General features: G+C 40.8%; 1 protein-coding gene across 1 annotated transcript in view; it reads left to right on the top strand.

The window, feature by feature from the left end:
• The window catches only part of LEO1 (LEO1 homolog, Paf1/RNA polymerase II complex component), a 28,872-nt gene extending 3,598 nt beyond the window's left edge, over positions 1-25,274 (top strand). Inside the window, exons 3-12 of the mRNA XM_060755554.2 lie at positions 330-434; positions 2,623-2,717; positions 3,873-4,018; positions 4,136-4,220; positions 7,818-7,912; positions 8,262-8,396; positions 10,263-10,398; positions 11,786-11,972; positions 14,017-14,114; positions 24,972-25,274. Of these exons, the coding sequence (XP_060611537.2) occupies positions 330-434; positions 2,623-2,717; positions 3,873-4,018; positions 4,136-4,220; positions 7,818-7,912; positions 8,262-8,396; positions 10,263-10,398; positions 11,786-11,972; positions 14,017-14,114; positions 24,972-25,079 (1,190 nt within the window). The 3' untranslated portion in view covers positions 25,080-25,274. The remainder of the gene's footprint in view (positions 1-329; positions 435-2,622; positions 2,718-3,872; positions 4,019-4,135; positions 4,221-7,817; positions 7,913-8,261; positions 8,397-10,262; positions 10,399-11,785; positions 11,973-14,016; positions 14,115-24,971) is intronic.
• Positions 25,275-27,501: the final 2,227 nt, after the last annotated feature.

Genomic DNA, 27,501 nt, shown 5'->3' with positions numbered 1-27,501 from the left:
ATATGTTAATTGTTTAAATTCATATGTTATGTTTATTATTATATGTGTAATGCAGCATTGTATGCCATGGATTGTAACCCACCCTGAGTCCCCCACTGGGATGAGAAGGGTGGGCTATAAATGTAGAATAATAATAATAATAGCCTAACTTTCCCCCTCACAGTCCTCTTCCGGTTCCACTGACTACCATGTCTGCTGCCAGCCTTCAATGGCTATCAGCCTCAGTCAGCCTAGCCAGTAGTCATGGATTGTGGGAGTTGTAATCTAAACCATCTGGCGAGTGTCCCTCTTGTAGGAGTTCCAGTGGAACTAACTTTGATATTTCTTAGATTCCGCAAGAGGCAGTGACAGTGATGATGAGATGCCACAGATGAAGCGTAAGAAGCAAATAGCATCAGATTCCGAAATGGAGAGTGATGCAGAAGGACAGAAAGGTAAGCAGTGGCGCTCCTTGTTTTCAGCATGAGCAGAAGTGGGGTGTTCATTCCCAGGGCCCTCCAAACATTCTGCAATGGAAATGAACAAAATGTTACCACTAAAAAGGGCACATGCATGTACTTAGTCCTAATCTTTTTTTATACTGGTTTTAAATCACTTCGTTGGATGTGTTGCTATAGCAGAATCCCAGATTAGTTTAATGTTTACACCAGGTCACAGTCCCTCAAACTGTTGGAGGGCCAGAATATACTGTATACAGAAACGCGGCCTACCTGCGTGACCACATTTTTGGGTACGAACCCACACAATCTCTTCGTTCATCTGGAGAAGCCCTGCTCTCTCTCCCATCTCCTTCGCAGGCGCGATTGGTGGGGACGAGGGAGAGGGCCTTCTCGGTGGTGGCCCCCCGACTCTGGAACTCACTCCCAAAGGATATCAGGCAAGCCCCCACATTGGCAATCTTTAGGAGGAGCCTGAAAATGTGGTTGTTCCAGTGTGCCTTCCCTGAATAAAGGAAACAATTCCCTGCAAATATCCTGAGAAGCACTTTAATCACCCATTGGATTGCTCTCCCTACATTTCTTCTAAAAACCTTCTACCAGATACATCCTACCTCTGTTCATGCCCAGCGTTTATTTTTAAATTTTTAACTATTACATCTAGCCCGGCCATAGATTTTTAAATCTTTGTGTGTTATTGTCTATATGCGAGTTATATTAATTGCATTGTTGCTTATTGCTTTGTTGTTTTTACTGATGTATTGTTGGGCTTGGCCTCATGTAAGCCGCCCCAAGTCCCCTTGAGGAGATGGTGGAGGGGCATAAATAAAGTCTTCTTCTTATTATTATTATTATTTTGTCTCTATATGACAAACAGAGTAATTTAAGCACTGGAATTTTAAAAGATGGAGGTGGTGGTGTTAGGATCTCATTTGATATCTAATAGGTAAAAGATAAAAACATATCAAAAGGGCAAATAAAGTTATATTAAATGTATTGTTTTATTTGCTTATTGCTTGTAGTTTTTACTGATGTGTTGTTGGGCTTGGCCTATGTAAGCCGCTCCGAGTCCCTTGGGGAGATGGTGGCGGGGTATAAAGTTTTATTATTATTACTATTACTCAGGTTATTGCTTTAAATATAAATGGTCTGGGGCAGAATCACGTGTACTAGTTCTTCTAGGTCATATAATGCAAAGGACTGGCAATTGCTGTTTTCCAGGATGCCAAGAACCAGCAATAAATTTGTGCCCATTAGGTACAATTACAATAAAATGTATAAATGGGATATATAACCCTGTTTTGAACCTTTCAGCAGCCCCGTCAGATAGATTATACTGTGTGAAAGTGAGAAACTGGTTATGGCTAACTTGGGATTTGCACACAGAGCAGTCAATCAAAATACAAACCTCTTCCCCACTCTGTCTTTTCTACCTGTAGATCTTGTAGTTTATTGAGAAAGAAGCAAAGTCAAAACATAGAATAAGAAATGTAAAAGTTCCATAAGCAGGACAGAGGCTTAAATGCAAAAACACAGTTCCTAAGATCCAGAGGCAAAAACATGAAGCATAATCCTTAGGCAATGGTCAAACAAGAGTCCATGGTAAAACAGTGAAACACAAGACCCAAAATCCCAGATTCAGGAAGCCAAAAGCATGCTGTTTAAAGCCAAGGTTAATCCATATAACTTTGCATGGAAAGAGCCACGTTGAACTGACAACTCCCGTTTGTCATCCAGAAGGCTAAATACGCTTTGCAATCATGATCACATTGCGATGACCCTTGGCCGACTTGGCTTCTCGCTTACCAGCTAAGCGAGAGCTCCTTCAGACCCTTAATTCTAAGCGTTCTTGCCTGCTCATTATTTCACTATCTTCAAGGCTTTCTTTATCTTGGTTCAGCTGGACTAGATCACCGTGGGAAGGTTGGGGAGGCGAAGACAACTCCACCTGGCCATCATCTATCCTACTGACATTCTTTTCCCTTGAGAACTGACTTGATGTTTCCCCTGTTGTACTGTCTGAAGTACAGTACAACAGAAATCTGAATCCCATCATCCTCTTCATCAGGGAACTCTGGCTAACAAGACCCACAGGGTTCAGTTTCAGACTCAGAATCAAAATGAGTCACAACACACGATATGGGAGGTCAAAATAATGCTGCTTCTGTCTTATTCTTTGGGCAAGATAACAGGGATGCAATGGATCTGTTTGGAGGAGCGGATGACATATCTTCAGGGAGTGATGGGGAAGAGAAGCCTCCAACTCCAGGGCAGCCCATTGTAAGTAGTTTTGTAACATCGCATCTCAGGCAGACAATTAGCCCTTGAAGATATTGATAGCTTCATTTGCAAAGTAGATTTGTTTACTCTAATTATTCTGAATAAAAGTGCCAAAGTAATCCTTGATCTTATCAAAAGGAGTTGGGCTAATATAAACCTCTGAATAGTACAGAATATAGAATGAAAGTCCTGTTCCCTATGTACTGTATATACTCGGGTATAAGCCTAGTTTTTCAGCCCCTTTTTAGGCTGAAAAAGCTACCCTTGGTTTATACTTGAGTCAAAGTTATTTTATTACATTTATTTTACTCTATTTATTATTATTATTATTATTATTATTACATTTATTATTTTACTTTATTATTGTTGTTATTACATTTATTATTTAACTCTATTATTGGCATTATTACATTTGCATTATTTTACTCTATTATTATTTTATTACATTTATTTTACTCTTTATTTGTATTACATTTATTATTTTACTCTATTATTGGCATTATTACATTTGCATTATCTTACTCTATTATTATTTTGTTACATTTATCTTACTCTATTGTTATTACATTTATTATTTTACTTTATTATTGTTGTTATTACATGTATTATTGTACTCTATTATTAGCATTATTACATTTGCATTATTTTACTTTATTATTATTGTTATTACATTTATTATTTTACTCTATTATTGGCATTATTACATTTGCATTATTTTACTCTATTATTATTTTATTACATTTCTTTTACTCAATTTATTATTATTATTACATTTATTATTTTACTTTATTATTGTTGTTATTACATTTATTATTTTACTTTCTTTATTATTATTGGAGGGATACGTAAGCACATTGACACTGAAAAAGGTTAGAATAATGGTTTAATCAAAGTTGGTCAGTCTTATTTTAAATTACAGTTTTATGTAAACATTGAAAAACATTTAACCTACTGTTTCCTCAATTAATGTAATTTTATTGGTATCTATATTTATTTTGTATTACCAATAGCTGCTGCATTTCCCACCCTCGACTTATACTTGAGTCAATAAGTTTTCCCATTTTTTGGTGGTAAAATTAGGTGCCTCAGTTTACATTCAGTTCGGCTTATACTTGAGTATATATAGTAATTTACTCCTTGCCTCTATTTTATTAGGATGAGAATGGGTTGAACGAGGACCAGCAGGAAGAAGAACCTGTTCCAGAAACGCGAATAGAAGTAGAAATTCCAAAAGTAAACACAGATTTAGGAAATGATTTATATTTTGTGAAGCTTCCCAACTTCCTCAGCGTGGAACCTAGGTAAAAAAAACAAAACAAAACTATCATATGCACAAACCTCAAAGCAAATATTCCTGTATTGTTGGGGGGGAAAATGAAACAACAGAGTGGCTTTTAGCATTTTAAATTTTATTACAGGCCTTTTGATCCTCAGTATTATGAAGATGAATTTGAAGACGAGGAGATGCTTGATGAAGAAGGTAGAACAAGATTAAAACTGAAGGTATGCATTGAAATTATGTTCTTCCAGTTTTTTGAGTTCCCCGTAAATGTCCTGCTCCTATTTTTTATCTCATTACAACTTTTTAATTGTTTTATCCTGTATATGTGGCCCGCCCATTGTTATCGTTACTGTGATTGTGCGAAACCCACAAGCATGTGGACAAAGCTATTGTCCTCCCAACCCTGCTATATGCCTGCGAAACGTGGACTGTCTACAGACGTCACATGCAGCTCCTGGAACGATTCCATCAGCGCTGCCTCTGGAAAATCCTGCAAATCTTTTGGGAAGACAAGCAGACAAATGTCAGCGTACTGGAAGAAGAAAGACCACCAACATTGAAGCAATGGTCCTCCACCATCAACTCCGCTGGACCGGCCACGTTGTCTGGATGCTCGACCACCGTCTCCCAAAGTGGTTGCTCTACTCCGAACTCAAGAATGGAAAACGGAATGTTGGAGGACAAGAAAAGAGATTGAAAGATGGGCTCAAAGCCAACCTTAAAAACTCTGGCATAGACACTGAGAACTGGGAAGCCCTGGCCCTTGAGCAGTCCAGTTGGAGATCAGCTGTGACCAGCAGTGCTGCAGAATTTGGAGGTCAGCTGTGACCAGCAGTGCTACAGAATTTGAAGAGGTGGGTGAAAGAGAAATGTGCCAAGAGGAAGGCGCATCAAGCCAACCCCAACCAGGACCACCTTCCACCTGGAAAGCAATGCCCTCACTGCGGGAGAAGATGCAGATCAAGAATTGGGCTCCACAGTCACCTCCAGACCCACCAGAACACTGATCCAGGAAGACTATCCTACTCGGCCAATGAGGGATCGCCTAAGTAAGTAAAGTAAGTAAGGTTTACGATAGACGCCTACAGAGGTGAGAAGATCCCTCTTTTCCTTTACTGAATGTAGCTTTTGTTGTATTTTCTTGGTGGGTCTGTTAGATAGTTTGAGGAAAAGTGTTCTTACCAGACGTCAAGGGAACTACGGTCCGCATAAGGAAGCTGATGAAGAAACACAACATACAAATGATGTGATTATGTTTTCCCTGCACAAAGGCAGAATGAAGGGGGTTAGATGGCCCAAGGGGTCTTTTCCAGCTTATTATTATTATTATTATTATTATTATTATTATTATTATTACGGAGGCTGGATGACCATCCGTCAGGGGTGCTTTGATTGTGCTTTCTTTGCATAAAGGCAGAAGGGGGATTATTATTATTATTATTATTATTATTATTATTATTATTATTGTATGCTGAGGAGATAATGCTTCTGGAACATGACTATACATGGCTTGTTTAAGGAGCTCCACTTGCTGCCGTTTATTTTCCGGTCACAATTCAAGGTACAGGTTATCACCTATAAAGCCCTAAACAGTTTGGAACCCGCCTACCTTCGTGACTGTATCTCGCTCCACGTACCAACCCGGGCCCTTCGTTCCTCAGGGGAGGTCCTCTTTTCGCCCCTACCAATCTCACAAGCTCGTCTTGTGGGCACAAGGGAGAGAGCCTTCTCTTCTGTGGCCCCCCGACTCTGGAACTCTTTACCTGGGGAGATCAGGAAAGCCCCTTCACTGGAAATATTTAAAAGGAACCTCAAAACCCGGCTTTTCTGCTGCGCCTTTGGCGAGTAGGTGCTCAGCATGATTTTTCACACCCGCTCAATGTTTTTGGCTAATGGAGCTCGTGCCCTCCAAATAGGATGTTCTTCCCCACAACTCTGTGTGTTTTATGAGTTCCATTTAAACGTCCTGCTCCTATTTTATCTCATCATAGTCTGTTAATTGTTTTTTATCCGGAATATGTGGCCCGCCCATTGTCATCTCTTGTGATTGTGTTTATTGGAATGTTTTATTTATTTATTTATTTATTTATTTATTTATTTAAATGTCATTTTGATAATGTTGTTGTTGTCTGTTGTATATGCTTTGATTTTATTGTTGTTTTATGTTGTCCGGGCTCAGCCCCATGTAAGCCACTCCGAGTCCCCATTGGGGAGATGGTGGCGGGGTAGAAATAAAGATTATTATTATTATTATTATTATTATTATTATTATTGTACAGCCCAGGAAACTCTCAGCAACCCACTGATTCCAACCATGAAAGCCTTCGACATCACAATGTCAGGCTTGAATTTCGTTTTCATGGTGGAGTCATTAAGTAGCCAAAATGGCATCAAGGAGTCATCTCTCCTTCCAGGCTGCTTGGTTGTTTCATAGAATCATAACATTGGAAGAGACCACAAGACCTATCCAGTCCAACCTGGAAAACACAATCAAAGTCCTCCTGAGAGATGGCCATCCAGCCCCTGCTTAAAACCGCCCAAGACTGAGCATCTTCCAAACTCCGAGGCAGTGTTGAACTGCTCCTACAGTCAAGAAGTTGTTCCTAATGTTCAGGTGGAATTTCCTTTCCTGTAATTTGAACCCATTGCTCCAAGTCCTAATCATGGTCCCTGTGTTGACCATTTTCACCTCATTGAAGGCATTAATACATTGCAGCTGAGCATTATTGCAATAATAATAATAATAATAATAATAATAATAATAATAATAGTAATAATAAACTTTATTATTTCCCCTGGGGGGAAAAATAGACTACAGATCCCCAAATCTCTTGACTGTCATATCCACCGGCCCTCCTTTTGGGGAGATAATACAGGAACCCACACGATCTCTTCGATCATCTGGAGAGGCCCTGCTCATGCTCCCACCTCCTTCGCAGGTGCGATTGGTGGGGATGAGGGAGAGGGCCTTCTCGGTGGTGGCCCCTCGACTCTGGAACTCACTTCCCAGGGACATTAGACACGCCCCAACATTGGCAGTCTTTAGGAGGAGCCTAAAAACATGGTTGTTCCAGTGTGCCTTCCCTGAATAAGGAGAACTCTCAGCAATATGCCCTCATAATGCACTTGTCAGTGCATTATACTGACTTAGGATGGACTGCGTTCCCTCGTTTCTCTTTGAAAAATCCTATCCCAGTTATATTTTACCTTGTTTGCATCAGCATATTTTAAATGTTAATCTATTACATTTGGCCTGTCCATTTTTTAAAACTGTTTATATGTCACTATTGATTATTGTTTTTTGTTTATGTGATTTATATGATTTGTATTTTATTGTCTGTTTTATTAATGTTGTGTTATTGATATTTTGTTTGATGTACTTTGGGCTTGGCCTCATGTAAACCGCACCGAGTCCCTTGGGGAGATGGTAGCAGGGTACACATAAAGGTTTTTATTATTATTATTATTATTATTATTATTTATACCCCGCCACCATCTCCCGCAATGGGGACTCGGAGCGGCTTACATGGGGCCAAGCCCAAACAACAAATTACAATACAAAAATACAAATTGCAGTAAAATAAACAACATAACAATTAAAGTATAAAACATCAAAGCATATAAACATACACAAAACATAGAAACCGAAACATAAGGACAGAGAGCGGGCCGCACAGAGAGAAATATGAACAAAGCCAGTTGGCAGAAGAACAACTCATGGTATATTTGCCAAGTTAATTTCCCCACCCTGTAACGTCTTGGTTGAGCAGTTATGCTTGCAAGACGCTTCTGCACATCATGATTTTGTGTACTGACAGGTGGAGAACACGATACGCTGGCGAATCCGTCGAGACGAAGAAGGGAACGAAGTTCGTGAAAGCAATGCACGGATAGTCAAATGGTCTGATGGAAGGTGAGTTACTGCGAGGCACAGCTCTGACCTCTCCTTGCAAAGTAGCAGTGCATGCTGTTTAGTGTAAACAATACATATTTTAAATTAATATTTATTGAAAAACTGCAAAACAGTGAGTCCACTAAAAGTGAACCACGAAGTAGTGAGGGAACACTGTACATGGCTGTAGTATATGAAGTTTTGGCAGATCATTGCAGAAGAAGGAAATGGGAAATGGCCATTCATTGCTGTGGGATGAAGAAAGCTAGAAAGATGTCCTTACATTCATATATTCATAGTTCTTCCAATTCTAAGCAAAGCAAATGATCTCCGGGGTTGTTGTGCAGTAATCTTCCATCTTCTTTTGAAGCATGTCTCTGCATTTGGGGAATGAAGTGTTTGACGTGTACAAAGCGCCGTTGCAAGGGGACCACAACCATCTCTTCATCAGACAGGGAACGGGTCTGCAAGGGCAAGCGGTGTTCAAAACGAAACTCACCTTTAGGTAAGTAAACTCACCCATTGCCGCTCTGGGCCAGAGTGAAGAGGGGGGGCCAGGAAGACAGTTCCATCTTGTCTCCTGCATATGTCATCCGTTTGGGACCCCTCCCCACAGCACCAACTGCTGCTCTGGGCCAGAATGAAGAGAGAGGAGGTCAGAGGACAGTTCCACCTTGTCTCCTGAGCTATGCTAATAATATAATGTAATATAATATAATATATTGTATATATTTATTTATTATTTATTTACGACATTTATATGCCGCCCTTCTCACCCCGAAGGGGACTCAGAGCGGCTTACATGGTATATATACATACAATATATTACAATGTAATACTAACAATAATGATATGATATTATAATTATATATTTTATATTACATGTAATATTACTAATAATATTACAATATAATGGTATAGAACAATATAGTAATATATAATACTGATATTGTACTATGCTAATAATATAATATATATATACATATATATATTATATACATATAATATTTATAATATTATAATGTAACTAGCTGTACTGACTGCGCTTTGCTGTGGCCAACCTTCCCTCTTTCTCTCCTTCTTTCCCTCCTTCCTTCACTCCCTCTTTCCTTCCTTACCTCCCGTCTTTCCTTCTCTTCTTCCTTCCTTGTCTATCTCTTTACTTACTTCCCCTTTTTCTTTCTCTTCCTCTGTCTCTCTTTTCTTCCTTCTCTCTTTCCTTTTTTCCTTCCCTCCCTCTTTCTCTACATCTTCCCCCCCTTCCTTCGCTCCCTCTTTCCTTCCTTCTTTCCCTTTTTTTCTTTCCTTCTCTGCTTCCTTCCTTCTCTAACTTTCCTTCCTTCCCCCTTTTTCTTTCCCTCCCTCTTTCTCTCCTTTCTTACTTCTCTACCTCTTTCCTTCCTTCTCTCTTTGCTTCCATGCTTCCTTCTCCGTTTCCTTCTTTCTTTCTTTCTTTCCCTCCCTCCCTCTTTTTTTCTTTTCTTTTCTTTTCTTTTCTTTCTTTCTTTCTTTTTTTTTCCTCCCCTTCCCTCCCTCTTTCTTCTTGTATTTTTCTGTATTGTCATTTAGCTTTTTGCGGCTATTAAAGTCCCTTCTGCTGTGTTTTTCATTGTTTTAATGAGTGAAGGACATACATTGAGTTTTTAGGTGTCTTGTGTCCAAATTTGGTGTCAATTCCCCCAGTGGTTTTTGAGTTCTGTTAATCCCACAAACGAACATTACATTTTTATTTATATAGATGCAATATAATACTAATAATAATGATATGATATTATAATTGTACATATTACAATATAATGGTATAGTACAATATAGTAATATATAATATTGATGTTGTACTATGTTAATAATATAATATATTGTATATACATATAATATTTATAATATTATAGGTAATGCAATATAATACTAGTAATAATAATATGATATTATAATTATATATTTTATATTACATATATTTTATATTACAATATAATGGTATAGTATAATATAGTAATATATAATACTGATATTGTACTATGCTAATAATATGATATTGTATAGATAATATTTATAATATTATAATGTAATACAATATAATACAAATAATAATGATATGATATTATAATTCTATATTTATATTACATGTAATATTACTAATAATATTATAATATAATGGTATAGTACAATATAATAATATATAATACTGATATTGTACTATGCTAATAATATAATACCTTGTAAGCCGCTCTGAGTCCCCTTTGGGGTGAGAAGGGCAGCATAGAAATGTCATAAATAATAAATAAATAAATAAATAAGTACTTGGTCATACTACATTCTCAAGCTGAAATTCACTAAGAATACTTTTAATTTGACAACTGTTTTCACCTAGGCCTCACTCTACAGACAGTGCCACGCACAGGAAGATGACTCTTTCCCTTGCGGACAGATGTTCAAAGACACAAAAAATACGTATTTTGCCAATGGCTGGCCGTGACCCGGAATCCCAACGCACAGAAATGATAAAGGTACAGATTTATGGTTGTGAGTCCAGAGTTGTCTTAGAGGCAGTTTTAAAAATTAATACAATATATGTAATACATTATAATTATATATTTTATATTACATGTAATAATATTACAATTTAATGGTATAGTACAATATAGTAATATATAATACTGATATTGTACTATACTAATAATATATTATACGTATATATATCTTGTAAGCCGCTCTGAGTCCCCTTCAGGGTGAGAAGGGCGGCATATAAATGTCATAAATAAACTTGCTGACCAGAAGGTCAGTGGTTCAAATCCACAGACGGGGTGAGTTCCTGTTTTTAGGCCCAGCTTCTGCCAACCCAGCAGTTAGGATAGGATTGTTGTTGTGTGCTTTCAAGTAGTTGTATATACATATAATATTTATAATATTATAAAGTAATACAATATAATACAAATAATAATATGATATTATAATTATATATTTTATATTACATGTAATATTACCAATAATATTACACTTTAATGGTATAGTACAATATGGTAATATATAATACTGATATTTTACTATGCTAATAATATAATATATTGTATGTATATATATATATCTTGTAATCCACTCTGAGTCCCCTTCGGGGTGAGAAGGGCGGAATATAAATGTCGTAAATATTTATTGCTCCATGTATTTATTTACAGTATTTATATGTTGCCCTTCTCACCCCGCAGGGGACTCAGGGCAGATTACAATGTACGTATACATGGCAAACATTCAATGCCATAGACACACAACATATATAGACAGATACACAGAGTACAATGTATTATATATTACATTGTACTATAACATTATACTGATAATAGATTGGTTCAATTCCATAGTTGGTTGAGTTCAGAATGATCTGTGATTGTAGGTGAATTATGAATCCCAGCAACTACAACTCCCAAATGACAAAATCATTTTTTTTTGAGTGAAGGACATACGTTGGGTTGTTAGGTGTCTTGTGTCCAAATTTGGTGTCAATTCTCCCAGTGGTTTTTGAGTTCTGTTAATCCCACAAACGAACATTACATTTTTATTTATATAGATTATTATTTTTATATCCCGCCAAGCATCTCCCCAAGGGGTCTCGGGGTGGCTTACAAGGGACACTCCCAAGATTACAATTAAAACTCACATGTAAAACACTTTAACCAATTAAAACATTAGATAAAATAAATAACAACACAATTGAAAGCAATATAAAAACAATACAACTGAAAGAAACATAGCTGAGGAACAGATTCAATGAGTGCAATACATTTTTACAGGAGCACTTAGTTCAAATTAATTGCATGGCTATCTAGACTCCCAAGCGCCATGCGTGACACCTCCCTGCCCGCTTTGTCCCACCACCCTTGTGTTCTTTGGCCCCGGCAGAAAGAGGAGGAGAGGCTGCGAGCATCCATCCGCAGGGAGTCCCAGCAGCGGAGGATGCGGGAGAAGCAGCACCAGCGGGGCTTGAGCGCCAGCTACTTGGAGCCAGACCGCTACGACGATGAGGATGAAGGCGAGGAAGCCATCAGCCTGGCAGCCATCAAGAACAGATACAAAGGTGGCATCAGAGGTAAAGACAACTTCCATCTTGAATCGGATTTGGGTCGTTGATTTAAAAGTCTGCTTCAGGCTGTCATAGAGTGTGCATCAATATTGAATTTAATGGACAGATTAAGTTCAATCGCTTAGTAGACTTACTGTATATACTCGAATATAAGCCTAGTTTTTCAGCCCCTTTTTTAGGCTGAAAAAGCTCCCCTCGGCTTATACACGAGTCAAGGTTATTATTTTACTCTTTTTGTACTCTCTTTACTATTATTACATTTACAGTATTTTACCCTATTATTATTATTATTATTACTACTACTACTATTATTACATTTATTATTTTACACTATTTATTATTATTACTACATTTATTATTTTACTTTATTATTATTGCATTTCTTATTTTACTCTAGTATTACATTTATTATTCTCCTTTATTATTACTGTTATTATTGCATTTCCATTATTTAACTTTATTGTTATTATTACTGTATATACTCTAGTATAAGCCTAGTTTTTCAGTCCCTTTTTTAAGCTGAAAAAGTCTCCCCTGGCTTATATTCGAATCAATGTTATTTATTATTTTACTTTGTTGCTGTTATTATTATTATTACATTTATTATTTTATTATTGTTGTTATTATTACATTTATTATTTTACTCTATTAATTATTATTGTTGCATTTATTATTTTACTCTGTTATTATTATTTTACTCTATTATTATTGGAGGACATGTAAGTATATTATTGAAGAAGGTTTGAATAATGGTTTAATCGGAGTTGGACAGTCTTATCTTGAATTACAGTTTTATGTAAATATTCAAAAACATTTAACCACCTGTGCCTCAATTAATGTAATTTTATTGGTATCTATTTTTATTTTGAAATTGACCCGTAAATGCTGCATTTCCCACCCTCGGCTTATATTCAAGTCAATCAATTTCCCCAGTTTTTTGTGATAAAATTAGGTGCCTCGGCTTATATTCGGGTCGGCTTATACTCGAGTATATATGGTAACTACATTTCTATAATGCTTTTCTCAACCCAGGGGGGACTCAAAGCAGTTTACAACATAATAAATGGCAAATTCAATGCCTCACATATATATAAAAATATCACATATCTGAATCAATAACATATAACTGTAGATAAAAACCGTTAAAACTATAAACACATCAAACATAGACATAAGCATGAAACATATTATTGCTGCAATTAACAATGTAGGCCCCTTCTGTGCCCCCCCCCCCCGACTCCCCAACTCCCTCTCCATAGTGTTTCAGCCCATCTTTTTATACCCTCCCTGCTTCCCCCACATCCCAACAGACACAAAGTTATTTAGGTACAGATTGAATACTGATATTGTACTATGCTAATAATATAATATATTGTGTGTGTGTGTATATATATATATATATATACACACACACACACGCACCTTGTAAGCCGCTTTGAGTCCCCTTCGGGGTGAGAAGGGCGGCATAGAAATGTTGTAAATAAATAAATAAACTTGCTGACCAGAAGGTCAGTGGTTCAAATCCATGAACGGAGTGAGTTCCTGTTCACTCAACGATTCTTTATGGATTAGTCAATTTTGACCATATCAGAATGTGCAAAATATACAAAACATACACACTTGCCCATACATACAGTAAAACCATATATGACTACAAGGCATCCCGGCCTACTGGCCTGTCAACCCACTCCTAAATGATTGTGCAACTACAAGACATAATGTCAAGGGGAAATCTTTACCTTTAGCTTCTTAGCTGTTCTTTGTGTCCCAGTTTGTGCAGTGCATCTCCTTTTCACACCGAATGATTACTTTCTTGTTTTTGCAGCAGCAAGTGGCAGTGCGCAAATATCCATCACTGTTGAATGTTGCTTGCATACGTATGTTTCCCGCATATGGAAAATGCCTTTCGAAACACACAGCCTGGCCTCACTTTATACAAACATCCATCTGAATCTCCGGTTTCTAAGCTACGCTCAGTCACTTGTCATGTAATTCTGTTTGCAGGTTAACTTTCCAGGAGTAACACCGGTGATTGTTTTTCCCCTTTTAGAGGAACGCGCTCGGATCTATTCTTCAGACAGCGATGAAGGATCTGATGAAGAGAAAACACAGCGATTACTGAAAGCAAAGAAACTCAACAGCGACGAGGTGAGAGGCCCTTCAAGGGGTATCATCTGCATGGCCCTGTTTATTCATTTATAACTACATAACATGTTGGTCGCAATGTGTTGTCAAAGGCTTTCATGGCCAGAATCTCTGCGTTGCTGTGAGTTTTCCAACACAGAAATGGTGGACCACTCTTAACAACCACCATGGCCAGAGGAGGGCAACTAAAATGATCAAGGGTCTGGAGAACAAGCCCTATAAGGAGCGGCTTAAAGACCTGGGCAGGTTTAGCCTGCAGAAGAGAAGGCTGAGAGGAGACATGACATGGGCCAGGTATAAATATGAGAGAGGAAGTCATAGGGAGGAGGGAGCAGATCAAGGGTCTGGAGAACAAGCCCTATGAGGAGCGTCTTAAAGAGCTGGGCAGGTTTAGCCTGAAGAATAGAAGGCTGAGAGGAGACATGATGTGGGCCATGTATAAATATGTTGGGGGAAGTCACAGGGAGGATGGAGTAAGCTTGTTTTCCGCTGCCCTGGAGACAAGGACGCAATGGAGCAATGGCTTCAAACTACAAGAAATGAGATTCCATCTGAACATAAGGAAGAACTTCCTGACTGTGAGAGCTGTTCAGCAGTGGAACTCTGCTGTGGAGTATGGTGGAGGTGCCTTCTTTGGAGGCTCTTAAACAGAGGCTGAGGAGAGCAAGTAGGCCGAAGCCTGTTAGAGTTAGTGGGCCAACGCTAGTGTCGTCCTGGGGAGTGTGAAGTAAACCTCTGTGTGAGAGAAGCCTCGTCCTGAGGAGAGTGAGTATGCTGAAGCCTGTTAGAGTTAGTGGGCCAACGCTAGTGTTATCCAGAGGAGTGTGAGGTAAACCTCTGTGTGAGAGAAGCCTCGTCATCCTGAGGAGAGTGAATAGGCCGAAGCCTGTTAGAGTTAATGGGCCAACGCTAGTGTCATCCTGAGGAGTGTGAGGTAAACCTCTGTGTGAAAGAAGCCTCATCGTCCTGAGAAGAGTGAGTAGGCCGAAGCCTGTTAGTTAGTGGACCAAGGCTAGTGTCGTCTTGAAGAGTGTGAGGTAAACCTCTGTGTGAGGGAAGCCTCGTCTTCCTGAGGAGAGTGAGTAGGCCGAAGCCTGAGTTAGTGGGCCAATGCTAGTGTCATCCTGAGAAGTGTGTGTGAGAGAGAAGCCTTGTCGTCCTGAGGAGAGTGAGTAGGCCAAATTCTGTTAGAGTTAGTGGGCCAACGCTAGTGTCATCCTGAGGAGTGTGTGTGAGAGAGAAGCCTCGTTGTCCTGAGAAGAGTGAGTAGGTTGATGCCTGTTAGAGTTAGTGGGCCAATGTTAGTGTCGTCCTGAGGAATGTAAGGTAAACCTCTGTGTGAGTGAAGCCTCGTTGTCCTGAGGAGCGTGAGTAGACCGAAGCCTGAGTTAGTGGGCCAATTCTAGTGTCATCCTGAGAAGTGTGTGTGAGAGAGAAGCCTCGTAGTCCTGAGAAGACTGAGTAGGTTGATGCCTGTTAGAGTTAGTGGGCCTCAAACACCACCAGTGTTCACATTTGGGAGTATTGACTATTTGTGCAAAGTTTGGTCTAGATCCATCATTGTTCGCATCCACAGTGCTCTTTAGATGTAGGTGAACTACAACTCCAAAACTCAAGATTAATGTCCACCAAACCCTTCCAGTATTTTCTGGTGGTTGTGGGAGTTCTGTGTGCCAAGTTTGGTTCATCGTTGGTAGAGTTCAGAGTGCTCTTTGATTGTAGGTGAACTATAAATCCCAGCAACTACAACTCCCAAATGACAAAATCAATCCCTCCCAACTACTCCAGTATTCAAATTTGGGCATTTTGGGTATTTGTGCCAAAATTGGTCCAGTGCATGAAAATACATCCTGCATATCAGATATTTACATTACGATTCATAATAGCAAAATTACAGATGTGAAGTTGCAACGAAAATACTTTTTTAAGGTTGTGGGTATTAAGGGGTCGCGGCATTAGGAAGGTTGAGAAACACTGCTTTGGGGGGATTTTTTTTTGTCTTTGATTTCAATAACAATTGCTCTTGCTGAAGTTCAACACAAGGGGGCACTTGAACATCAAAGCCAGAGAGAAGAGCCTAACCTATTGGCATCTCCCACACATCATCAGGAGCCCAGGCATGCTTTTCCCTTGAGTCACATTTTAACTATGTATCAGCTGTTACTTTCCATAAAATAAAACAATGCAAACTTTGGAAAACAAAAGTATCAGTTGTATAGAATAACAACATTTTGAGTTGCACAGTTTCCAGAAATGTGGAAACCTTTTGAAATAAGAATTTAGACATTCAGGTATGAGTTGGGAGAGGGAGAAAACAACGTGGAATCCTGACAACAGTCAGACATCACAACCTTTCGTTTATTTTGGTTTCTGAATGACCCATAAGGAGTTAAGCCTCTGGGCCACTTTCCTTCACAGCGCACAGACGATGACAACTTTGTCTGTGCGCGTTCAGAAGACCTACAAGCCACTTCGCAGAAGCATACGAGAAGCTCGGCCTGTCATTGAACATTGAGAAAACCAAAGTGCTGTTCCAGCAGTCACCGGCCAATCCCTCTCCAATGCCAGAGAAACAGCTTAATGGTGTCACATTAGAAAACGTTTCCTATTTCCGCTCCCTTGGCAGCCCTCTCTCCACAAAAGTCAACATCGACACCGAAATACAACACCGCCTGAGCTCTGCGAGTGCAGCGTTCTTCCAAATGAAGCCAAGAGTGTTAGAGGACCGGGGCATCCGTAGGGATACCAAGGTGCTTATTTATAAAGCTATTGTCCTCTCAACTCTGCTATATGCCTGCAAGACGTGGACTGTCTACAGACATCAACATTGACACTGAAATTCAACACCGCCTGAGCTCTGCGAGTGCAGCATTCTTCCGAATGAAGCAGAGTTTGAGGACCGGGACATCCGTAGGGAGACCAAGGTGCTTGTTTATAAAGCTATTGTCCTCCCAACTCTGCTATATGCCTGCAAGACGTGGACTGTCTACAGACGTCAACACTGACACTGAAATTCAACACTACTTCAGCTCTGCGAGTGCAGCATTTTCCCAAATGAAGCAGAGAGTGTTTGAGGACCGGGACATCCGTAGGGAGACCAAGGGGCTTGTTTATAAAGCTATTGTCCTCCCAACTCTGCTATATGCCTGCAAGACGTGGACTGTCTACAGACGTCAACACTGACACTGAAATTCAACACTACTTCAGCTCTGCGAGTGCAGCATTTTCCCAAATGAAGCAGAGAGTGTTTGAGGACCGGGACATCCGTAGGGAGACCAAGGGGCTTGTTTATAAAGCTATTGTCCTCCCAACCCTGCTATATGTCTGCAAAACGTGGACTGTCTACAGACGTCACATGCAACTCCTGGAACGATTCCATCAGCACTGCCTCCGAAAAATCCTGAAAATCTCTTGGGAAGACAGGCGGAGAAATGTCAGCGTGCTGGAAGAAGCAAAGACCACCAGCATTGAAGCAATGGTCCTCCACCATCAACTCCGCTGGACCGGCCACGTTGTCCGGATACCCGACCGACCACCATCTCCCAAAGCAGTTGCTCTACTCTGAACTCAAGAACGGAAAACGGAATGTTGGTGGACGGGAAAAGAGATTGAAAGATGGGCTCAAAGTCAACCTTAAAAACTCTGGCATAGACACCAAGAACTGGGAAGTCATGGCCTGTGACCGCTCTAGCTGGAGGTCAGCTGTAACCAGCAGTGCTGCAGAATTTGAAGAGGCACGAATGGAGGGCGAAAGAGAGAAACGTGCCAAGAGGCAGGCGCGTCAAGCCAACCCTGACCGGAAACCGATGCCCTCACTGCAGGACAACATGCAAGTCAAGGATAGGGCTCCACAGCCACCTACGGATCCACAAGAATACCGATCTTGGAAGACTATCCTACTCGGCCAACGAGGGATCTCCTAAGTAAGTAAAGTTTCCTTCAGTCTAAACTGGCTTTTAGTGATGTTCTGGATGCCATGATGCTCAGACTTATAACTTAGATTACCATATAGATTCAAGTATAAGCCGACCCGAATATAAACCAAGGCACCTAATTTTACCACTAAAAACTAGGAAAAAGTATTGATTCGAATATAAGCCAAAGGTGGGAAATGCAGCAGATACTGGTTAATTTCAAAATGAAAACTAGATACCAATAAAATTACATTAATTGAGACATCAGTAGGTTAAATGTTATTTTTTAAAAATATTTACATTTAAAATAAGATAAGATTGTTCAACTCTGATTAAACTATTATTATTCTTCAATGTAAATGTGCTTATGTATCCTTCCGATAATAATAGAGTAAAACAATAATTATAATAAAAATAATAAATAATAAATGTAATTAATAATAATAATAATAATAGAGTAAAATAATGGAAATTTAATAATGGTAATAATAGAGTAAAATAATAAATTTAACAATAATAGTAAATAGAGTAAAATGTTAAATGTAATAATAACAATAATAGATTAAAATAATAAATGTAATAATAATAAAGTAAAATGATAAGTGTAACAATAATAGTAAATAGAGTAAAATAATAAATGTAACAATAATAGTAAATAGAGTAAAATGTTAAATGTAATAATAATAGACTAAAATAATAAATGCAATAATAACAATAGAATGAAATAATACATGTAATAATAATAATAAACAGAGTAAAATGATAAATGTAACAATAATAGTAAATAGAGTAAAATGTTAAATGTAATAATAATAAATAGGGCAAAATAATAAGTGTAATAACAATAATGTAGTAAAATAATAAATGTAATAATAATAATAAACAGTAAAATGATAAATGTAACAATAATAGTAAATAGAATAAAATGTTAAATGTAATAATAATAAATAGAGTAAAATAATAAGTGTAATAATAACTATAATAGAGCAAAATAATAAATGTAACAGTAATAGTAAATAGAGTAAAATGTTAAATGTAATAATCAAGTAAAATAATAACAATAATAGAGTAAAATAATAAAAGTAATAATAATAAATAAGGTAAAATGATAAACGTAATAATAATAATAATAACAACAACAACAGAGTAAAATAATAAATAACTTTGACTCAAGTATAAGCCGAGGGGGGCTTTTTCACCCTAAAAAAGGGCTGAAAAATTGGGCTTATACTTGAGTATATCTGGCAATCAAATAATTGGATTAATTAGCAAGGGATTTTCCATCTGCGGAAATCTAATGAGATTCTGTTGCAGGGCGAGAAGGAAGCATTTGTGACAACTCAGTTGCAAACATCGCCAGCCTCTTTAAAGGATGTGTTTCACTCGGAGGTTGACTTTGAGAATTTTCAAGGACTTTCTCTTAGTCTTTCATTTGCAGAAAAGCTCTGATTTGTTAATATCACGAATTGCTCGTGTAAGGAACCTTTACTGGGAGGTATGAATCCCAGGGAGTGCTTTGTTTAGCACCTTGAAACACTGACTTAAAGATCTAAGGCACTGTCACAGGGAGGTGTAGGTTTCTTCTCTTCTTGTCCCAGAAGGTAGGTTGATGTTCTCAATTATTAGAGTGGTGGATTTCAATTGGAGGCTACAAAGAACTTCTTGACAGTGAGAGCAATCCAGCAGTGGAGCCAATTGCCTTGACATGCTTGCAAGTATCTTTAGATATCGTCAAAACCACCCTGAACACCTGCCTGCTGAGATACTTGAGCTGGAGATCCTGCATACACCCAAATTTGAATACTGGTGGGGTTCGGAGGGATTGATTTTGTCATTTGGGAGTTGTAGTTGTGGGATTTATAGTTCAGCTAAAATCAAAGAGCATTCTGAACCCCACCAACAATTGAATTGAACCAATATTGGCGCACAGAACTCCCATAACAAACAGAAAATACTGGAAGGGCTTGGTGGGCACTGATCTTCACTTTTGGAGTTGTAGTTCACCTACATCCAGAGAGCACTGAGGACTCAAACAATGATAGACCTGGACCAAACTTGGCATGAACACTCAATATGTCCAAATGTGACCATTGGTGTAGTTTGGGAATAATAGACCTTGACATTTGGGAGTTGTGGTTGCTGGGATTTATAGTTCACCTACAATCAAAGAGCATTTTGACTGTGCTGACCATCTCTGATTGTACTGACCATCTTCTTTGACTGTGCTGACTATCTGTATTGTGTGTGTGCGGAGCACCCCACTAGCGCTAACTCTAAAAGGACTGTGCTGTCCATTTTGGCACCTGATACATATCTCGGGACAGCAACCTAAACTCCGAGAGGCGGGGGGGATCTTAACCACAGTAATTAACAACAACTATACTTAATGATTAACGGAGAATTTAAGAACTAATGGTGCACCGTTATTAAGTACAGTGAATATATATTCAGCGTGATTCTAGCACTTTACTCCATCAGCACTTTAACTTACTACCTCGGTGGTCCATTAACTTTACTGAGCCTTAGCACTTTAATCGACTCAACCATCTTGCACTGAATTTAAGTCCTCCATGACGCACTCCATTCGAGCACTTTAGAGCCAATTGACTAAGCTACTGCACTTTAATTACTTATACCATCGTGTATGTTGATACAATTATCTATCTGCACTTTAAGAACTCCTGCACTTTAAGAACTCCTTTGACAGTGTTCATAGCTACTATCCATGTCACTACCCATTCCCTGGCATCTGTTATTCTTGCTGTTAATTGTTTTTGGTAGAGAGAGGGAACGGAGTAGATCAGAAAGACCGGAGTTTAACATAATAGGAATAGGAAATGAACAGAAGGCAGGACTATGGCATCCTGGAACTATAACATACCATACAGCCAACAATGAATTACGAGTGGATACTTTGGCTGCTGAATGCGTCATGGAGGAGGGAGAGGGTTCCGTTAACCGGGGAGCCCCCATAGAAGTCGTGGTGGGGAGAGGGAGATACGGGAAAGGGAGACCTTTAATTCGGCCTAGGGAATGTGGAACAACATTAGTAATCCCAAATCGGTCTCCTGATATGGTAAGTCGGTGTAACCAGGATGGCGGTCCCTCCGAATTGAAAGTGGTGCTGTTGAACGCCAGATCTGTCAACGGTAAAACAACTTTCATCCAGGATTTAATCCTGGATGAACGGGCAGATCTGGCGTGCATCACAGAGACCTGGTTGGACGAAGCGGGAGGTGTAAATTTAACCCAGCTTTGCCCACCAGGTTTCTCTGTGCAGCACCAACCGAGATCCGGAGGGCGGGGAGGCAGAGTTGCAGTGGTCTATAGAGATTCCATTCTTCTGACCAGGGCCCCCATCCCGCAGTCAACAAATTTTGAATGCGTCCACCTGAGGGTGGGTGACCGGGACAGATTAGGGATTCTGTTAGTGTACCGTCCACCTCGCTGCACTACAGTCTCCCTGCCTGAGCTAGCGGGGGTGGTCTCGGACCTGGCATTGGAGTCCCAACGGCTGCTTGTGCTGGGGGACTTCAATGTCCATGCCGAGGCTGCCTTATCGGGAGCGGTTCAGGACTTCATGTCTACCATGGCAACCATGGGGCTGTCCCAACAGGTATCTGGCCCCACCCACAGTGCTGGATATACATTGGACTTGGTTTTCTGCCAGGGATGGGAGGAAGGTGGCGGTGTTGAGAAGTTATCCATCTCTCCGTTGCCATGGACCGACCACCACCTGGTCAGTTTTAGACTCACTGCACCCCCCAACCTCCGCAGAGGTGGAGGACCCATTAAACTGGTCCGCCCCAGGAGGCTTATGGATCCGGATGGATTCCTGACGGCTCTTGGGGAATTTCCCGCCACCTCGATTGGTGATCCTGTTGATGCTCTGGTCGCTCTCTGGAATGGGGAGATGACTAGGGCAATAGACACGATTGCTCCAGAACGTCCCCTCTCAAGTAGCCGAGCTAAACCAGCTCCTTGGTTCACCGAGGAGCTGGCAGCGTTGAAGCGAAAGAAGAGGGAACTAGAGAGCGTGTGGCGTTTGGATCCGAGCGAGCCAAATTGAACACTGTTTGTGTCCTTTTTAAGGGCATATGCCACGGCAATAAAAGCCGCAAAGAAGACTTTCTTCGCGGCCACTATTGCGTCTGCAAAGAATCGTCCGGCCGAACTGTTCCGAGTTGTCAGAGGCCTATTAAAACCCGCCACTCAGGATGGGTGCCCTGATGACTCGGCAGCTCGCTGCGAAGCCTTTGCTCGGTTCTTCGCAGACAAAGTCGCTTTGATCCGCTCTGGACTGGATACCATATTAACGGCAGTATCTGAGGATGTAACACGAGCATCTGCTTGTCCGGTTTTGATGGATTCATTTCAATTGGTTCAATCCGAGGATGTGGACAAGGTGCTTGGAGGAATGAGAGCTACCACATGCATCCTAGACCCCTGCCCATCCTGGCTTCTGAAGGAGGCCAGAGGGGGATTGGCCGAGTGGGTGAGCAAAATTCCAGCCAGCTTAAAGCAAGCTGTGATAAAACCGCTGTTGAAGAAACCATCACTGGACCCCACTCAATTCGTCAACTATCGGCCTGTTTCCAATCTCCCCTTTTTGGGCAAAGTCATGGAACGTGTGGTGGCCTCACAACTCCAGGCATTCTTGGTAGACACGGATTATCTGGATCCGGCACAGTCTGGCTTCAGGCCGGGGCATGGTACCGAGACAGCTTTGGTCGCCTTAGTGGATGATCTGCGTCGGGAGCTCGACAGGGGGAGTGTGTCCCTGTTGGTGCTGCTCGACCTCTCAGCGGCCTTCGATACCATCGACCACGGTATCCTTCTGGGACGCCTCGCGGGGATGGGTCTTGGAGGTACTGTTCTGCAGTGGCTCCGCTCATTCCTCGAGGGTCGGTCTCAGAAGGTGTTACTGGGAGACTCCTGTTCAACCCCACAACCTTTGTCTTGTGGGGTTCCTCAGGGTTCAATACTGTCTCCCATGTTGTTTAACATCTACATGAAGCCGCTGGGCGAGATCATCCGGAGTTTCGGAGTCTGATGTCATCTGTACGCAGATGATGTCCAACTCTGTCACTCCTTCCCACCTGCTACTAAGGAGGCTGTCGAGGTCCTGAACCGGTGCTTGGCCGCTGTGACGGTCTGGATGGGGGCGAACAAATTGAAATTGAATCCAGACAAGACAGAGGTACTCCTGGTTAGTCTCAAGGCCGAACAGGGTATAGGGTTACAGCCTGTGCTAGACGGGGTCGCACTCCCCCTGAAGACGCAGGTTCGCAGTTTGGGTGTGATCCTGGACTCATCGCTGAGCCTGGAACCCCAGGTTTCGGCGGTGACCAGGGGAGCATTCGCACAGTTAAAACTTGTGCGCCAACTGCGACCGTACCTTGGGAAGTCTGACTTGGCCACGGTAGTCCACGCTCTGGTTACATCCCGTCTTGACTACTGCAACGCTCTCTACGTGGGGTTGCCTTTGAAGACAGCCCGGAAGCTCCAATTAGTCCAACGGGCGGCAGCCATGATACTAACAGAAGCGGGGCGCAGGGAGCATACAACTCCTCTGCTGCACCAGCTCCACTGGCTGCCGATCTGCTACCGGGCTCAATTCAAAGTGGTGGCGTTGGCCTTTAAAGCCCTAAACGGTTCTGGCCCAACTTATCTATCCGAACGTATCTCAACCTATCAGCCCACCAGGACCCTAAGATCTTCTGGGGAGTCCCTGCTCTCTATCCCGCCGGCTTCACAAGTGCGGCTGGCGGGAACGAGAGACAGGGCCTTTTCTGTGGTGGCCCCTCGGCTTTGGAACACCCTCCCCATAGAGGTAAGATCAGCCCCCTCGCTGATGGTGTTTCGGAAAAGATTGAAGACATGGATGTTTAAACAAGCATTCGGTTAATCCGTTGCAACGAATTATGATGACTAAAGGACTGGTAATCATGGACGATGAATTTGGATTGCGACTCCAGTTACGAGATGCATTGGATGGTTATTGGTGGCCCAATAATTTGTATTGTATATGTGTTTTATGCTTTTAAACTGAATATTGTTGTTTTTTAAGTGTTGTAAACCCCAATGAGTCGCCGATTTAGGCTCAGATATTAGCGGTATACAAGCGCATTAATAAATAAATAAATAAATAAACTCCACCAACAATTGAATTGAACCAGTATTGGCACACAGAACTCTCATGTCGAACAGAAAATACTGGAAGAGTTTGGTGGGCATTGATCTTGATGGTGGGCATTGATCTTGAATTTTGGAGTTGTAGTTCACCTATATCCAAAGGGCACTGTGGACTCAAACAATGACAGATCTGGAGCAAATTTGGCACAAATACTCAGTATGCCCAAATGTGAACGCTGGTGGAGTTTGGGGGAAATAGACTTTGACATTTGGGAGACATTTGTAGTTATTAGGATTTATAGTTCATATACAATCAAAGAGCATTCTGAATCCCACCAATGATAGAACTTGGCCAAACTTCCCACATAGAATCCCCATGCCTTGAAGGCACCCACTGTAGTGAGCCTCCCTTTGGGACTTGTAGTTTCTAGGATTTATAGTTCACCTACAGTCAAAGAGCATTCTGAACCTCACCAACAATGACACAGAACCCCCAAACCATGTTTTCTGATTGTCTTAGCTGACCCCTCTGACACCCCCCCCCCTCCCCAAGGGCCCCGACCTCCAGGTTGAGAAATGCAGTGTTAACTTTCTTAAAGTTGGACAGGGTTTGGAACTGTATTCTAATAATAATAATAATAATAATAATAATAATAATAATACAACCACAACAACAATACTTTATTTATATTCTACACAATCCTTGTTTTGGAATGTGTGAGTGAGTACGTATATGTTTTAATATTTAGAATTGGAAGGTCTCTTTCCCATCCTCAAATTGACTTCTAAAAAACCTTCTCCATCCTTGCAGGAAGGGGAGCCTTCGGGGAAGAGGAAAGCAGAGGATGATGACAAGGCCAGCAAGAAGCATAAGAAGTATGTCATCAGCGATGAAGAAGACGAAGATGAAGAGGCATAAGGCCCAATGGACTCTGAAACTTGAAAATACTTTTTTAAAAATCATAAAGAGAGAGAAAGACAGACTGTATCTTCTGCAGACAAGATGTAAGTAAATCCCATCAGGTTTATTTTGTTTTCCAGGGGAGTGCTGAGGACAAAGGAAACAGTAATGTCTGTCATTTTAAGGTGAATAAAACTCTTTGTTTGGACCTTCTCTTCCTTTCTTAAGAAGGGATTGAATTATTTATTTAGAGCGTTTATCGCCACTTGATCCAATATGGTCCCCGAGACGATGCAAAATAGATAACAACACGTAAAATATAAAATATATCATGAAGAACCCTCTTATATATGTGTGTGTGCTTTTGAACTGTGGTGCTGGAGGAAGGTTCTGAGAGTGCCTTGGACCGTGAGAAGATCCAACCAGTCCATCCTTCAGGAAATAAAGCCAGACTACTCATTGTAGGGAAGGATAGTAGAGACAAAGATGAAGTACTTTGGACACATCATGAGAAGAAAGGAAAGCTTGGAGAAGACAATTATGCTGGGGAAAATGGAAGAAAAAAGGAAGAAGGGCCGACAAAGGGCAAGATGGATGGATGGCATCCTTGAAGGGACTGGCTTGACCTTGAAGAGGCTGGGGGTGGTGACAGCCGACAGGGAGCTCTGGCGTGGGCTAGTCCCTGAGGTCACCTGGAGAAGACAATAATGCTTGGGAAAATGGAAGGAAAAAGGAAGAGGGGCCGACCCAGGGCAAGACGGATGGATGGCATCCTTGAAGTAACTGGCTTGGCCTTGAAGGAGCTGGGGGTGGTGATGGCCGACAGTTGTAGTTCACCTACATCCAGAGAGCACTGTGGACTCAAACAATGATGGATCTGGGCCAAACTTGGCATGAAAACTCAATATGTCCAAATGTGAACACTGGTAGAGTTTGGGGAAAATAGAATCTTGACATTTTGGAGTTGTAGTTGCTGGGATCTGTAGTTCACCTACAATCACAGAGCATTCTGAATCCCACCAACGATAGAATTGGGCCAAACCTCCCACACAGAACCCCCATGTGGGCCAGAGCAACACGTGGCAGGGGACGGCTAGTAATAAATACCTTTGACTCGAGTATAAGTTGAGGGGTACTTTTTCGGTCTTAAAAGGGGGCTGAAAATTTCGACTTATCCTCGAGAATTTACGGTATTTAAAATTAGAAAAATAAGGTGGGTAGACATGTAACTTCCTCCAAATTGTAGTGATTTCTCTTATTTTTTAGCAACCTCTGTTGTGTAAGCATAAAGACAGATAAACCATGTTGAAATAACAGCTTCATGGGAAGTACTGTATATACTCGAGTATAAGCCTAGATTTTCAGCCCCTTTTTTAGGCTGAAAAAGTCCCTCTCGGCTTATACTTGAGTCAAGATTATTTATTATTGAATTCTATTGTTGTTGTTGCTATTACATTTATCATTTTACTCTTATTATATTTACTATTTTACTTTATTATTGTTATTATTACATTTATTATTTCACTCTTATTATTATTACATTTATTATTTTACATTATTATTATTATTATTATTATTATTATTATTATTATTTACCTTACTTATATACCGCTGTTCTCAGCCCGAAGGTGACTCACAGCGGTTCACAACAAATACGAACAGCAAAAATTCAGTGCTACAGTATAAAAACAGTTAACAACCTAACACATTACACAATTAATAAACAGTTACTACAATACCCATTCACTGTCATCTCGTCATCAAAAACATGTTCCAAATTCGTCATCCATTGTTCCATTCCAGTGTTCATTAACAATCATTGTACTAATTATTCGAACGCCTGCTCAAACAGCCAGGTCTTCACTTTTTTGCGGAATACCATTAGAGATGGTGCTAGTCTAATGTCCATAGGAAGGGCGTTACACAGCCGAGGAGCCACCACCGAGAAGGCCCTATCTCTCATCCCCGCCAGCCGTGCTTGAGAAGCCGGCGGGATCGAGAGCAGGGCCTTCCCGGAAGATCTCAAAGTCCTGGTGGGTTCATAGGCAGAGATGCGGTTGGATAGGTAGCTTGGGCCGGAACCGTTTAGGGCTTTAAAGGCCAACGCCAGCACTTTGAATTGAGCCCGGTAGCAGATCGGTAGCCAGTGGAGTTGGCGCAACAGGGGGGTTGTATGCTCCCTGCGCTCCGCTCCTGTTAACATCATGGCTGCCGAGCGTTGGACTAGTTGGAGCTTCCGAGCTGTCTTCAAAGGCAACCCCACGTAGAGAGCGTTGCAGTAGTCTAAACAGGATGTAACCAGAGCATGGACTACCGTGACCAAGTCAGACTTCCCAAGGTACGGGCGCAGCTGGTGCACAAGCTTTAGCTGTGCAAATACTCCCCTGGTCACCGCCGAAACCTGGGGTTCCAGGCTCAGCTATGAGTCCAGGGTCACACC

This window comes from Anolis sagrei, chromosome 9, assembly GCF_037176765.1.
Source record: "Anolis sagrei isolate rAnoSag1 chromosome 9, rAnoSag1.mat, whole genome shotgun sequence".
Classification (NCBI taxonomy): Eukaryota; Metazoa; Chordata; class Lepidosauria; order Squamata; family Dactyloidae; genus Anolis; species Anolis sagrei.
The sequence above is the reverse complement of the archived record's forward strand: the minus strand, read 5'-3'. Positions and strand labels throughout refer to the sequence as shown.